The sequence below is a fragment of the Polyodon spathula genome, chromosome 6, assembly GCF_017654505.1.
Source record: "Polyodon spathula isolate WHYD16114869_AA chromosome 6, ASM1765450v1, whole genome shotgun sequence".
Taxonomy (NCBI): Eukaryota; Metazoa; Chordata; class Actinopteri; order Acipenseriformes; family Polyodontidae; genus Polyodon; species Polyodon spathula.
Window position 1 is genome coordinate 52,226,758 of NC_054539.1, and position 16,216 is coordinate 52,242,973.

At 34.0% G+C, this 16,216-nt stretch overlaps 1 protein-coding gene across 1 annotated transcript; it reads right to left on the reverse strand.

Moving 5' to 3' along the window:
- Positions 1-560: 560 nt before the first annotated feature.
- Positions 561-15,985, reverse strand: LOC121316566 (DNA-binding protein RFX6-like). Its single transcript, XM_041251610.1, has 20 exons — positions 15,546-15,985; positions 15,171-15,330; positions 14,816-14,939; positions 14,366-14,427; positions 13,574-13,651; positions 13,107-13,134; positions 11,166-11,273; positions 10,379-10,456; positions 10,179-10,292; positions 9,841-9,890; positions 8,796-8,955; positions 8,416-8,563; positions 7,659-7,768; positions 7,444-7,561; positions 6,445-6,567; positions 5,227-5,427; positions 5,048-5,050; positions 4,263-4,778; positions 2,708-2,920; positions 561-1,091 (listed from the first exon to the last, which is right to left on the reverse strand). Exons 1-20 carry the CDS (start codon positions 15,778-15,780, stop codon positions 907-909), a joined length of 2,814 nt encoding a protein of 937 aa, XP_041107544.1. The 5' UTR covers positions 15,781-15,985; the 3' UTR covers positions 561-906.
- Between the last annotated feature and the right edge of the window lie 231 nt (positions 15,986-16,216).

Here is a 16,216-nt window from a genome sequence, read left to right on the forward strand (position 1 = left end):
ATTTGTAACTTGTGAGGGATCATAGAACCACACACTGACCATGCAGAGTAGTGTAGTTAATAATATGTACTTTTAGAGCTTCAAACAATTATGAAAAAATGTAATCCAATAGACATACATTTAGACAAGCTGTCTAATACGTAAACGTGCATGTGCTAATCCTACAACATTTTGTGGACTCAGTATTTAATATCCAGAAAGGGGTTTTCATACAAATTACTACTACAGTACATATAATGGTGGCAACCAGCTTTAATCAAAATCACCAAAACATGCTCTAGTATCTCTGCAGCTGTCAAATTTACATCAGTACAGAGTGACCTTGTAAACATATTCAAAGAGGTAGAAGCACATACACATACGTTTTACAATAAATAGAGAAAAAATATTAAAATGATAAGAAATTAAATAATAAACAACACCGTATTACAACAATTAATAGAATTATAGCATAAATTAATATAATTTGATATACATATATTTATGTTTTTTTTTTCATAACAAAGAGGTACCACCACACCTTTTAGAAAATACAAAATGATATTGTGGCATAAGTGTGTAACACATAATAAAATTGTGTTTGTCTCTGAAAATGTCCAATGACGGTTTGCATAGCAGCATGTCTATAAGCAACGTTTGTGTCTGTCCACTGCTTTTCTTTTGAGAGGCACTTTGAAAGGTGTCAATTTCCTGCATGGCCATAATGAGTAATCACTTTCTCTGTGTGCGTCACCCAGTTAAAGCAGTTTTCAGGAGCAGATACTTCGTTTTTTTTTTTTATATCCCTATCAATTAAACAAAGGTGTATTTTTTGCAGCATTCAGAGACCGGGTTTAAGTGCACTGACAAAGGAATAATCTCTTTGTTAGGCAGGCAGGGCACAGTCCTACTGGAAAATATGAGTTGTCATGTTCCTCCTGCTGCAGCCCCCATAAAGACAGTGTTGATTGGGGGGAGAGTGGGCACCATGTCTCTGACTTCACTAGGCTGCCTGTGTGAGCCCATTGCATCCTGGGAATGGTACTGAGTGGAAGTTCCATACATACACTGGGAGGAGGGTGAGGAGGAAATGGCGCTTGGTATAGTTGGTGCTGTTGGAAAAAAAAAATAGTTAAAGCAACAGAATATGCATTTGGATTTCTTAATTAATAGTAAATCTATCCTGACAGTTCACTGTCCACGTTCACCAACCCACTTATAATAATAATAATAATATATAATAATAATAATAATAATAATAATAATAATAATAATAATAAAGTCAGACTGGTTCATAGGTATCCAAATGTAAGCAATGGAAGATTATAATGAGGGCTTCTGTTTTTCGGTTTCTAGTCATTTAATTTTTCGGTGCTTATTTTTAGCTATTATCAAGTTTTATGTAAATAGTTTTTTTTTCACGGCTTTCGCTTTTCATATACTGTATGAAATGATTGTTTTTAGTTGCTTTCCAAAATGCTTGAGCATTTTTTTCTGTCAAAATATGTATAGTAACTCAACAGTACACTTAAGTTGTACCTTCTTTCCTTTGCTATCTTCCAGTGAAATCCCTGTGCTCACAGGCACATTATTCTGGAGTTTTTGTGTGTAGGCATTTTTTTTTTTTTTTTTTTTTTTTTTTACATTTCTTCACAATTTGCAATTCTGTTTTAAATCCTCTGAATCTTAACTGTAATACAGCTTTAAATCCTGCTAACAAGTCTCCATTCCTAATTGCAATCTCCAATGAAATCTCCCAAGTAGAGTCTCCAATAGAAATGTAGGAATTTGCTGCCACTCAGTAGTAGGGGTGGGTTTAAAGTATTCAGAACAAATCAATGCAAGACACAAGTCAAGAAAGAGGGACATTGCCCAACTGCACTAGGAAAGATTTTTTTTTTCTTTGTAGTATTTTTTTTTTTATAGGAAAGTGAATTGAGTAACCATTTCCAATGTTTATCCAGTGTTTTCTGGTGATTATTGGCTATACCATGATTACAATTTTTTCTTTTTGTTTTTTATCGGTTAAAACTAATATATACCATTATACATTTTCTATTGTTCCTGAAAGGATTATATTAATATAAATTATCCTTAATATAGAATTAAATCATTTAGGAATATATATATATATATAATATATATATATGTTTATATATCAAAATCCGGGATTAATTATAACATTATATGTAAAGATAAAAAAGGAACTTTTAAAGGATTAATAATAATTATATTTAATAGAATTATATCATTAATTTAGTAATCTTAATTATATTATATTAATTAGAAAATTATATAAATCGTACCAGAGAATGTAAAGAACTTATATATAATTAGATATATATATACTAAGACTAATCCAATTCATTCTTAGCACAAGCTTTTGGGGATTACTCATCTACTAACAATGCAATAAATATTACAGCTGCTAAAAGGGCAGATGTGTTTGCTCCACACAGTGCGGACAAAGCCGTCTTTATGTTAGATCACAATGGTCTTGCACTTAGCGACAAAGGAGGGTAAATGCAAGAGCTAAAATATTACAGTGCCTGCTTATTTAATTTTGTGGTTATACATAACATGTTGGAAAAACTAAGGCACTGAATGAAACAATCTTCATAGCAGTACAATTTTCAAAGCAGCATTTAAATTGAGAAATCTGCAGGCACTGTGCTTTGTAGTCAATGATAGGTTGGTTTTCAGTACAGTAAAGAAATGCCTCACTCACCTGCAGGTGCTTGGCAAACTAGAGAGGACGAGTCTGTGTAAAAAGTCCCTGCAGGCTTCCTTCCATTATCATCTAAAATGTTCAGTGGATCATGGATGTCACTGAATGCAGGTACTGAATGAACAGTGCTAACGCTACTGATAACAGAAACATGCTGATCGATCATTGAGCCAAGTCTCTGAGCATCGCGGTAGCTGCTGTTCCCATAGTACCCTGAAAAATGAAGGTAGGAATGAGTCGACACTATGGACAGTCAGGTGTAAACCTTTCTGTATCAAGGTGTGCCTTTGTTTAGTGTTACATAGACAGTATGCTGTCTAATGAAAAGTGAACAGCTCCAGTGGATCCAGAGATTCAGGTTTGGTCTGGCTCAAATCCCCTTAAAGAATCACCATCAACATTGTTTTATATACGTTATTTCATGGGTTGCTCCTTTTATGAATTTCTGTTGCTTAATATTGTAATGTTTACAGGTGAAGTTAGAATGACATTTCTCTCTTTTCTCTGGATATGGTGGGTCAATATCTAAAGAATGGAATTGGTTGGAAGCTGTCTGTCTTACACCATAATTCTATGACAACAATTTAACAAGACCCTGATATTCACAGTCTCAACTATAGCTACATTTTGCTCAGAAACAACACTATAAAAGTATTTCCTATTTGAATTAAATGAAGGTTTGTATGAAAAAATAATATAAGAAAATAATCAAGGTAATTCATTTCTCATAAACAGACAGCTAAATTATAGGACAAACTCATTTCTGCTAATTAGTTTGCACAGCTGTAAAATTCACATTACCAACCAATGGCTGGCCTTTGGATAAAGAGGTCATGCACTCACTACCAGGCTGTGATTCACTCTGCCTAGACTGTGAAGAACACAATCTGAGTCAGGCCGTCTGGACAAAATAAACCCTTTCTAGAACTGTAGCTGGATCCTCAGCATATACCTATTGATATGTTAAAAACAGGCATTGAAATCTCTGCATTTCTAGAGATGGGGCAGAGGCATAAGGTGACAAATATTGCAAAGGATTTCCTAAAATCTAATATTTTTAAATGCATTTTCAATACCCCAATTTTCTACCCCCCCTTTCTTGTGCTGAAGACTTTTTTACTTGATACGAGTTTACTTGTATTGCATTGTGTAGTAAAATACTGAAATCCAAGTATGGTAAAGCAGAGTAAAAACATTGTTGACCATAATAAAGCATGATAAATGCATTGTATATGCATGGGAAAAGCAAGGTATTTCAAATACAGCTGTACAAAAATAAAAGTCTCTGGTGCTTTCTGTACCTAATCACATTCTGTGCTGTCTGTCAAATTCTGTCAATTAAGCAATCAATTCATGTGATCTACGGAAATGACTATGTACCAGGAAGCAACAGTGTATATAAGTAATGCATAAAGCCTTGGTTATCACTCCATTAGATAGACACTTTCTAGAGGTAAAAAAGACTGCACATCTAAAACATTTTACGAGATTAAATAGCAATATGCACAGGTTGTAAGGCATCTAGTTGTAAATCTGTCAGAAATACAGTGCTTACCATTCTGCCCAGCAGCTGTATATGGTATATCTTGGCAGTTTCCACTCAGTGAGTTCCCAATAAAATGAAAGTTGCTGGAGTTAACAAACTGCATGCTTTGTGTTTCTGTGGTGTTATCTGGAGGTGATCCAAAATTGGAAGTGGGCCTGGCACTGTATGGGGATACTGCACAGCTGCTGCTGAAATAGTCTTTAGACAGCTGTTGTTCACTGAAGGAAGGAAAATGGCTGGAGTCAGCTCTGTGATGATAAACTGATGGAGGGAGGTGCGTCTGGGACCTAAAGATGGTTTGATAGTTAGAGCCAGCACTGTAGTAGTTCTGATTTGTCTGTGACAGTGTCTGGTACAATGGATCTGAGAATGTGGCACAGCCGGCATGGGACTGCAATGCCGGACAGCCACTCTGAGATCTCATAGCCATCGGACCTTGGTTTATCACACTTCCTCTGTTCACCAGTGCTGGTGAAATGGGTGGTGTCATTAGTGGACCATTATTGTGAGAACGTTCCATCTGCCCTACAGAAATAGAAGGATGATATGAAAATATGATTAACAAAAATGCCTACAGAAATATAAAAAATATGTTTTCTTTCTCCAAAAATGGTGTATACAGAATTATAAAACACTATGTAAAACAGGGGCCGCTTTCTGTGTCTATTTCTTATACACATGGGCTAATGAAAAAATAACTGGGATGAACTGAAAGTAATGCAAGCTTAGATATTGACAAAGAAAAATACCTGAGGGTTACATAATTCAAACTAATTGTCCATCCTAGTTCAGACCACCTGTATGTAATCCTTCATCAGCTACCTTAAACACGTATAGCTGTGCTAGCAAGGAGAAGAATAACAAGAAAAAGGAAAAGAAGATCATGGAAATCTCTCTTCCCAAAAAAACACCATAACACTGAGATGGCTCACTTAAATGAATGATTTATAGTTTCTATCATGGGCAAGAATACCTGTAATGTGGAGGGCATCTGCATCCCCCTCTAGGAATGTAGCCATATTAGCGCTCATGCTGTGCTGGTTTACAGATATATACGTGTGCTCTGAAAGAGATTCATTTTTAACTGAAGAGTCGCTGGGAAGTGCGCTGAATTTATTCCGGTTGGCAAGAAAGCAGGAGCTTGGGGATGCTGTGAAGGCAGCTTTACTGGCATCTGGCATTCAAAAAAAAAGTATTTAAAAAAAAAAAACACATAAACACCATGCAACTTAAGAACCCCCAAAAACGTGCCAATAAACACAGGGAATAAACGTACTCACATTTAATTTCCTTTTATGTTCAGCTACATTTTTAAAATTCAATTTATAACAGATGGTAAAAAAAAAACCAAACAAACAAAAAACATCCTTCCTTTAATAAGGTCTAGTTCTTTTAAGTGTTTACTGTACTTTACTAATATGTGATGATTCATTTTGTTAACAAAAAAGGATCCATATATATTAATCCTGCATTAGAAACTGTAAATGTAAAGAACATAATATTTGTTTGGTGAAAAGTAAATGTCAATAATCTGTTCAGTGACTTAATGAATAAACATGGTGAAATTCAATAAAGATGAAAGGGCAGGTTTAAGAGTCTGGTCTGACAAACACTAATGAATAAGGTTCCAACGCCATGTACTTAACATGTAACAAAAAGGAAACATGTGTTTTTGTACAGTCGTCACCAGACTACTTTGTATTCCTGTAAAATGTCATAAATGAGAGAAAATGAAACCCCAAAATATAAACTCTAAATACCAAAATATGGAAAATTACAAATCTCCTAATTTTACCGTGAATTTGAATAGTGTGTACATTATTACTGGGATACTTCAATATTCAGACAAAAGCTTTGAGATGCAAAAATGACCACATATGGGATCTCCAGAAGCACAAAATATAACTACTAAAGATTAAATCAAAACTTCTTACTACAGGCGTTTATATTGCTTAGTGTGAAATAAACTCAACAGCAGAGGTTTTTTTCCTTAGTTTTGGTGGGCAACTTGGTTCGGTATAAGTCAAAGTACAAACAATGCTGGTCATACCACTCTATTCATATAGATATTATAAAGCAGGAATGCACTAAACATCATATATTTGAAAGAGGATGTGGGATGTTAATATTACATTAAATTAAGCAAAGGCAATATTTCAGGTCAATAAATGTAAAGGCAAATATACACTACCTGCGTTTTTCATATACTTGTCTAATAAATTCTGAAGATCCTGCTCTTTGTCATTGTTGAACTGGGTCTCTATGGCCAAAAGAATGTACTCATCCAGCAGCATTCTGATCAGGTGAAAGGAACCTGTTGCAGGCAGAGAGGGGATATTATCTTAGTGACCATCGTTTCCACTTTGTAAACTGGAAAAATAAATAATTGCCAGACTTCAAGTGAGTTGCCCTGTTCTCATTCAAACAATTCACAAAAGGTTCAACTTTGTAGGGGCTTTAATCTCTATTCAGTGGCTGACCTATGATAGTTTGCTCGATTGCCTTGCAGACAGTTTGGCACTCATCAGGGGGCAGCCCTGATGAAAGTGAGAGAACCCTCATACTTAATGGACCACACACAAGAGTCTGATAAGAGTGTGCTTGCCTTGAACTGGTCGTTTTGTTTTATGACTCATGTACCCATTGTTATACACAGATTGTCAGTGGAGTCTAAACTGGGGAGAATTCTACTGCAGTTCCCTCTTTAGAATCATTTACAAAGGTGTTCTGAAGGATTGGTGGCATTATAAGAAACACAAAGGCTTGATTGGTAAATAAAAGCAAGCCATGTCATTTTTTTTTTTTAAATATGAAGTTATGTCTCCATTCAGTTGTGAAGAATGCCAGCAGTTACACTTTGCCTTCTGTATGATTATCACGTAATTCAGGTTTATGTATCTGCTTCTCGTGTTCGAAATCCAGTACAAACTGCATTACATGAATAAATAAATAAAAAAAAAAAAAAACTGATAATAGAAAAACAGCTGAAAACCAAAACATGTTACCATGCTTAAAAATCACTGAAATGGGCATTTTCTTGTGATTGAAATAGAAATCCATATTTACAAGACAAGAACACTTGAGATGACATGCGCTGATAAAAGAACAGAGTAAACTGGAAAGAACAATAATCCTGAGGAGTTCTCTAAAAACATACACATGATCAGATGACGAAAGCTCACTATCTTACCAAAACTGGTTGCATTGTTAAGCGTCAGGTTGTGCATCACTCTTGCCCCAAAAAAGCTCCATTTTAAAAGGAAATCTTGAGCTCTCTTTTTCAAAGATCTCCTGTTTTGCTTACTTGGCTAGAAAAAAAAAAGGTTATTGAAAATCAGCATCAATAAGCTACTCAGTCATTTATAGTACACTTCAAGCAGTGAAGGGGCTGTCATGAAACAATACCTTGATGACTCTTTGCTCCACCACAGTATCCAACCACTCAATAAAAGATTCCACAGTTGCACTTTTCTTGAGAAGTTCCTTTAGCTCTTGAAACACTGTTACAGAGTCATCTAACATGTAAAAGGGAAAACATAAGTTACCTTTCTATTCAGAAATCTCAAATAGTATCAAACACAAAATATATATAAAAAACAAACATTTACAAATGTATAATTCATTTTTTTAAAGCTAAAGGCTCATCAGTAATTCTTTATTTCTTCTTGAAAGACTCTCAATTAAGAAATTGGTTTTAGAGGTACAGTATGATCCTTCTGGCGTCTGTTTCAGTGACAAGGCTTTTTGTGTCATTGCACTTTTCTTGTATCTAGTAAAGTTAATAAGTGGGTCATTAAATCACCACATGAAACCCCAGCTGGATTAAAATATAGTTAAAGTGCACCAGCAATTAGATCTGCCACTGTTAAGATCATTAAGAAAGACTACATTTATTTTAAGTTAAAAAATGAAACAAAATCACTTAATTACATGATGAAATTAAACCCAAGAACAGGTCTTTTCCCCATGCTTCTTTGTGTATCAGGAATTTATATTTTAGGTTCCAGATACATGTATCTTGAACTGTTTGCGCAGGGATCAGTTTAAAACCTAAACACTCAGGGCAGGCACAAAGAAATAGGGATTCTTAAACATGAATATTAGTTAGTACTGTATGTATGTGGATTTAATATTTTATGAGAACAAGACAATGATGACTTACATTCTGAGTAAAGGTCAGAGTCCTGGTGGTCTATGCAGCCTGAGACAGTGAGGAGGGCCTGAGAACCAATGCTGTTTAAATCCACCTTTTCAATGTCACAGACCATTGAGTTAACTATATTCTGGTCAAACAAGGCAGGCCTGGCAATCTGTGACAAAGACACAAAGATATTAGTTAGATTTGGTATAGATATATTTAGGAGTACCAAGATAATTATGTACTCCCTTTTGCAGTGCGGCAAATTGCTGATAAACAAATAAATGCTAATAAACAAACAAATCACTTATATTTATGAGGTCAGTTTTTTCAGACCACAAACAACTTCAGGTCAAACATTTAGAGTAGCACACAGAACACAGCGACTTTGGCTTATTGCTTACCTGGGCAAGATGTAAAAATGACGTTTGCCGCTTCAGTGAAGACACAAATCTTCGTGCAATGGGCAGTTTTTTCTCAGAAAGAGCCTCGGGCAGATTTTCCAGAGATGAAACTATCCATTGTTCCCAATGTTTTGCAAAACTTCTGATTTCTGCAAGCAAACTGGCAGAGAAAAACACATCAATTACCCATAACCTATCCAAGCTTTCCTTCAATGTGCATGAACTCTTCTTTTGAGTTTGTGTTCGCTACCTTCTACAGGGGTTCTCAGCCTTTTTTGAATCACACCCCCACCTTAGTCATTATTTTTTACGTGGAGCCCCTGTCCCCACCTCATCCTCCCCTGGCACAACAGCGAGAATTATAATAATCACAAATCATAAATCAACCATCATAGTGAAGTATTTGCCAGTACATCTTATCCTGTGTACAGATGTCAGTGTTCAACTTTTTATGAACTTGATACTTGTTTCTCCAAAGAAAATGTTAACGAAATCGCAAAAAACGTTCAAAAACCCATGTTTCTTTGGCTATCCTTCTATTTTTTAATAAATAGCCAATACATCACCACAGAAGACAAACTGCGGGATTCATCTGCAGTGCCAACAAAGGGAAATCCAATTTCCAAAGCAACTTTCATAGTTCTGAACTTTTTGGTTTTTTGCACCATGGGTAAAATGTGGTTGGAACAGACTGTCACTGGTCCTTAAACACAAATTCGCCCATGATTGGGTCTCTACCAATTAAATAAGTACAGGCCAAATTATCATTTAAGACTTATGTGTAAACATTTTTTTAGAATAAATAAAGTGGTAGTCCTTGTTTTAATGTTTGCTCTTCAGTGTATATTGGGGACAATATTATGAAATAAAAGGCTTCCTTTACAGTTTGAATGGGGAAAAAATTAAGACACAGAATAATGCACCTGAACCAAGACATCCAATTGTATATACTGCATCAATTTGATATGCTTTTCCTTTTTAAAAGCAAAGCTATTCTGTATATCTGATATTTAGGGATAACATTTTTAAAAAATATTTGTTTTACCTTTCAGGCATTTCTTGCATTGTGGCAGGGATCAAAACATCAGTCAGCACCTAAACAGGTGGCAATAAAACATTAATACATTTAATTACACACAGAATTGAAGTGCTTCCTGATGTACAAGGTGGGTACAAAGTAAATATGCCACTCTGAACTGCCGCTGGGGAAATATATTTAACAGTCCCTTTCTTCAGCAAAGAGTACCCCTATTAATTACACTTGAACGTATCAACTAAAATGCCCCATCCTGGACATTTTACACCTCAACCTGCTAAGTTTAAATGCACTGTTTTAGTAGTATATAATAAGTATGTATAATTATAATTCATAGAAGTTCCTACCTTATACAGTATGGAGTCACATAAGCAGAAAATGTCAATAATAATGGGATTGTCCAGCAGAGGTAACAGGTGGTCTGGCATTCCCTGCCAGAAATGCAGTAGGAAATTCTGTATCTGAAACCATTAAACATAATAGCATTGCTTTCTCAAAGCAAAGGGTCATTTAATATGAAAATCCATCTTTATTTTAGAATTCTTACCTCTTCAAAGTTGCCATTGATTGCATTGTCCAAGATGCACTGACAGTGAGTTTTGTACATCATGATAAGTGTATCCACCTGTCCCAAAAGAACATGTGATTTGCACAGGGATGAACAGTGGGCAGTTGACGGAAATAGTAAAAACGCAGTTCTGTAATACCCTATTCATTAAAGGATTTTTACATGACTTCCATTAGTATTAATAAGACTGGGGTATTCGAGCTAGAATAAAATAATTGACAATCTAGCATATATTCAACTTGGATACATTTGTAGGTTCATAATGAGAATGTAATAACAATATACTGTTCATTTAAAATATTATTATCTCAATAAGACATATTTTTGAATATAATGAAAAACAGTTTATTTTAGTTTTTATTTTCAAATATCTTTTTTTTATATGCAAACCCATGGTTGCAGTATACAGTACCTGCCAACTCCCCCCCTCCCCCCACCCTCCAGTGGTGAGACCTACATGACACTCGTTCTAGGAATGACAGCAGCAATTACATTTATGAAGCAAATGTACAGGAGGAATAGGTATGGCATGATAAAACTTTCATGCCCATTACTCCAGATTAAAGAATAGCTATTTATATGTGCATAAAAGAAACTCAGCTATTGTTCTTCATTTTATTGAACTGAATTATTAACTGTTACAGTATTGTTACAACACTGACTGATATGTAGTGCCAATCTCACGTTATCTTTACAATGCTCACACATAGATTAGGCAGCGCTTTTTTTTCATTACAGCACAAATAGAGGGATGTATTAATGATACCTTGTCTTTAGAAACGGACCCCTGAAGTACTAAAAGTTGAGCACTTGGGAATTCAGGGAGCAGAGTTCCAGTTTTTGAACTAAGAGAATATTTCCGTGTGAACCCTCCCTGCAAAAATAAATGAAGAAAACTATTTTAGGCACACCTGCTTGGATTATTACTTATCGTGTTCACTATGTGCTGTTCAGTTTGATGCTCTTTTTCAAATTAAAAAGCTTTTAAACATCCTTAAAGCAGGGCATTTATTTCAAACGTTAGTACTAAAGTTTTGATGAGCAGTCTTTCTCAAAGTCTATTTTTTATTACTAAATTTCGTTTTCATCATTACAGTATACCTTATGATGGAGAGTGTACTTTTGGATAAACACATAATTTTATGGATTAAATATTAGCCATTCAATCTAAGCCATGGATTAGAGTGTCAAATTTAATTAAACCATTTTTATTACTAAATTTTCTCATTTGTATTATATATATGTATATACCATATGTTAACTAGTAATCCTGATGTTTTACAAAATGGATTTTACCACATGTAATAATATATATATATATATATATATATATATATATATATATATATATATATATATATATATATATATATATATATATATATATATATATATATATATAGACACACACACACACACACACACACACACACATTTTGATCCATTTTGTTGTCCTAATGGATTAACATTACCATGCCAGACTGAGGCTATATTAGTTTTTGCACAAACAATTCCAAACAATATTTAGTTCAGTACCATCTGGTCTAACGGCCATTTAACATTAAGATAATGGCTGCAGTAGTACCTACTTAATTAGCCATGTAGTCTGTAATTACAAATAATTTTTTTCAGATAACAAACTCACCTCCTCTCTTAATTTAGCAACAGCCATTCATAAAAAAGCAAGGCAATGGGTAAACTGGACCATGTTGAGAAATAATATATTTGGAGGCCTGCAGTATCTGGATTTCACAGAACTGTTAGCTACTGATCAGCTTGTTTTGACTTTTGGTTTTAAAAAAATCAACAAACTGAAATAGTAATATATTATTAATAATATAATTCATTCATTTGCATTTTACTCAGAGCAGAAATAACAAAAAGCTGATTCAAGTCATAAATAATTTATTAAACACACACACACACACGCACGCACGCACGCACGCACGCACGCACGCACGCACGCACGCACACACACACACACAACGTTCAATGATACATATAGTATCTACTATTTATAAAACTGCACTTTCACAAGTTATTTGATCAGTATATCCATGGTAGTCACATTATGTACACAGTGAAAGTAAGACACACATTTACAGAATGTTTTTTTTTTGTTTTTTTTTGTGAAAAACATTAGTAAAGTATATATTTCAAAACCCATTTTTAAAGTGTTTTTGTACAAAATTGCTGCACACTGCTGCACTTTTTATTTAAACTGTGTTTCTGAACAAAACTTAGACTATAAAGTCATATGTTGGTCTGTATGTAAATGTATTGTTCCTTTTTTTAAATCCCAATTTTCAAGTTAGGAATTTCTGAAGAAATCCTAGCTCTGAGTTATATTACTATATTTATAGTTTGTTCAATCAATCAACCAATCAATCAATCTCTATTATTTATATAGTGCCTATTATGATAAATCACCCCAAACTGCTTTCCATTGATAAAAACATTGATAAATATTAAAAGTAGCAATAAGCAAGTGATCAATAAAATAATTAAAAGAGAAAAGACAAAGTAGCTGTTTAATCAATGATTTGTGGGCACAATTCAAAAGACCTGTATGCCTTCCTTCTTCAGAATCTGCTGGATCAAAAAGGGTCTCTTTAGAGACGGGTTAATTCCACGATGTCTGTAATGATAATTAGGGGATACAATCTGGTTAGATCAAAATCGGCGAAGTTGGAAACTGAACACTTACCTCATTTTTTAGCTTGCTTCCTGAAAACCTGAGACAAAACACAAAAATATATTGCAATTTCAGTACTAAGATGCATAATATTATAATATTGTTCTCAGCAAGTAAATGTTTACACTGCATCAGTAATATTGTTTCTAATTGTAGAAACACTATCAAGTATGTTAATTTTATTTTAATAAACACATCCAATCAATATAGGTACACCTAGTCTAATATTTAATAAGAGAATCAGGCAGCAATCACTCACAGCACATACAGTATGTGCACAGATTTCCTTTACAGCATGGAAACAGATTGCTCTTTGTTCTGTATATGGTGTAGTGTGTACTACATTATTTCTGCCTGCTTTCCCCAAAACAAATACCATTTGTGTTATCAAGCCGTTGACTAATAAAACATATTACTGATAAAAACAAATAATAAAATAGGACAGAAATTAACGGTGGATGTTCATCATGTGAACTTACCTTGTCAAGCCTTTTCCTGAGTACACAGAGTGGTAATATGCACTGCTTTCTTTAATGCCTATCCCATAATAATGGTATCTGTAATAAACACAGGCAGAACATTAAAAAAAAAAAAAAAGGATTTAGTTAAAGAGATGGAGTTACCTCTTTATTAGAATTTATCCCAGGACCTGGTGACAGCTTGTACTGACAGCTGTTTGGATTTGAATTTAAGTAAACAATGTTCTGTAGTATCCTCTATTTGTCAGGTATTGTAAGAACTTTCCTTTTTAGTTTTCCCACAGAATGCTTCCACTTGAAAAATGGGGGGTGGGGGTGGGTGGGTATAATCCCCAAGCTTCGATAAGATGGCAGTTTAGGTAAAAGGGGTTTCAACACTTATTTCCGGGCCTATTTCATCATGTTATATTACAAATGCAAAACATACACTACTGAAGTGTGATGTTAAGACACTTGTTCAGACTGGATGCATACTGTAACTTTTCATTTAGCAGGTATAACTTTCCAGATAATGGAAATTCACCAATGGGAAGTCGTAGTTCTACATTTCAAATGTTCAAAAAGTATGAACAACACAGAATCTAGTATATTTAATCAAAACCCCGGCTAAATCTTATGTTCCTAGTTTTCTACAGCAATTGAACAATGTATTGCACTCTGGTATCTGCCGTTCAAACTAGATTAATGAGAACCTGGCATGTGGTAATGAGAATGACTAAAATGTGAAAACATCACCTCGATTTCCATTAGCAGATATGGAAATACTGAAATACTGCAGTCTGCTTTCCTTACTTTGAATGGCCTCTTGTTCCAAGCCTTCTTGTGGTAAGAAGAGGAAACTTCTGGCGTATAGTCTAAAAAAAAAAAAAAAAAAAAAAAGATTTCATATTTTAACGTGCTAGAGTACGTAAAAATGTACTAAAAAAATAAGATCTCCAAAAAGATCATTACATTGTGACCTGCTGATGTTAGATTAATTGAGTAAGGATTAAAATAAGATCCATACTGAAATTAAATATACTTTTAACTTATGTTCTGTATATTAGCTTAGGTTCAGATTTTAGTCAGAACATATGAGTAATGTGTGCATGTGAAGAAGTAATGTCTGCAGTTTATCAATAAAAAAAGGTATATCTGTATTAATCACACATGCAAACACAAATGTGTATGGATTCACTGTTTATGCCGTTTTATTTTCAGAAGACATCATTGTTTAACTCTTAGTAAATCAGTCAGTTTTACCTTCCCAAAGGTTGCAGCACAAGCAGGTTCCAGTTCCTCTTTTCTACAGAAATCCAAGTAATGAGTGTATAGGATACACCTGGGTAAGCAAACGCCTTCACAGACTATGTAGTTTTCTTCCAGCCTGATTAAAAATAAAATAAAAAAAAGATTCTTATACAGGGGACACTTTATTATTATAATAATAATTACTGTTATTATTATTAATAATAATATAATAATAATAATAATAATAATAATAAAAATAATAATAATAATAATAATAATAATAATAATACATATTGGAACAGTACCATTTTTAGTCCAAAACAAAACATAACCCATGCTAGAGTTGTTTTGTGTATCAAATACTTACCATTGTAGAGTGAGATGAGTTTGCTTCTTCTTGTCCTTTGTGATCTGGGTCATACTTTTCTTCTGAATAGACTGATTGCAAAGAAAATCATCCTTTTGGCTTTCTCGTGTGTCTAAATCCTCTTCTTCTGAGGAAGGCGTCTCATTGCAATGTTCTACTTCTATAAATATACAATATATTTATATTACATACATACATACAAATATTTATTGTAAAACATAACCTGTTTCAACGACTACCTTATATTGCGTTGAGTCGGATATGGTAGGCGGGTATACTGTAACAAATGCATTCTAAACAGAATTACATACGTAACATTTTAAAAATAAATAAATATACTTGAATAAAATAAAATTTAAAAAATGTACATCATACCTGCTTTAATTCCTAAATAATCTTCATCTTCGTCAAACTTTGAAGCTGAATTCTTCTTAATTCCAACATTATGTTCGTTTTCATCAGGGTAAGAAACTGTGGAACTTTTACCACCAAGTAGCGTTACGTAAGACTCGTCTTGGATTCTTGAAGAAATCTTCTGAGGAGGCTGTAGATTATTAAACGAGTCCTCGCCATCTGAAGACTCAGAAATCCTTTTCATTGGCATTTTCATGAAAACGTTGTTGTTGTTGTTGTTGTTGTTGTTGTTGTTGCTTTGTTCATAATTAATTCCAAATGAAAGTTGACATCCTTTGCACCCCAAACTAAAATTGGGCTAAAGTTCAATTTCCTTCTGAAGACGTTTTTAGCAAAGTTTCCTCATTTGCCCCATGTAAGGTATAAGTCAATCGGAGCAGAATTAACCTAATCTGAGTTGGTTGATTTACCATTCTTTGACCATTTCAGCTCTCCTGTTTACATTAGCTATTTAAAGTAAATTTTAAGAGCACGCCTTTTTGTGAGCACAACGTTTATATCAAAATAAAAGTACAGTTTAAATGGCAGGTTGATCATTTTCATCCGATACTTTTACTATGAAAAAGCCACCGCTAGCAGACTGTTAATTAAACCAGAGGCTACGTCACAGTGATGAATTAGATTTGTTTATC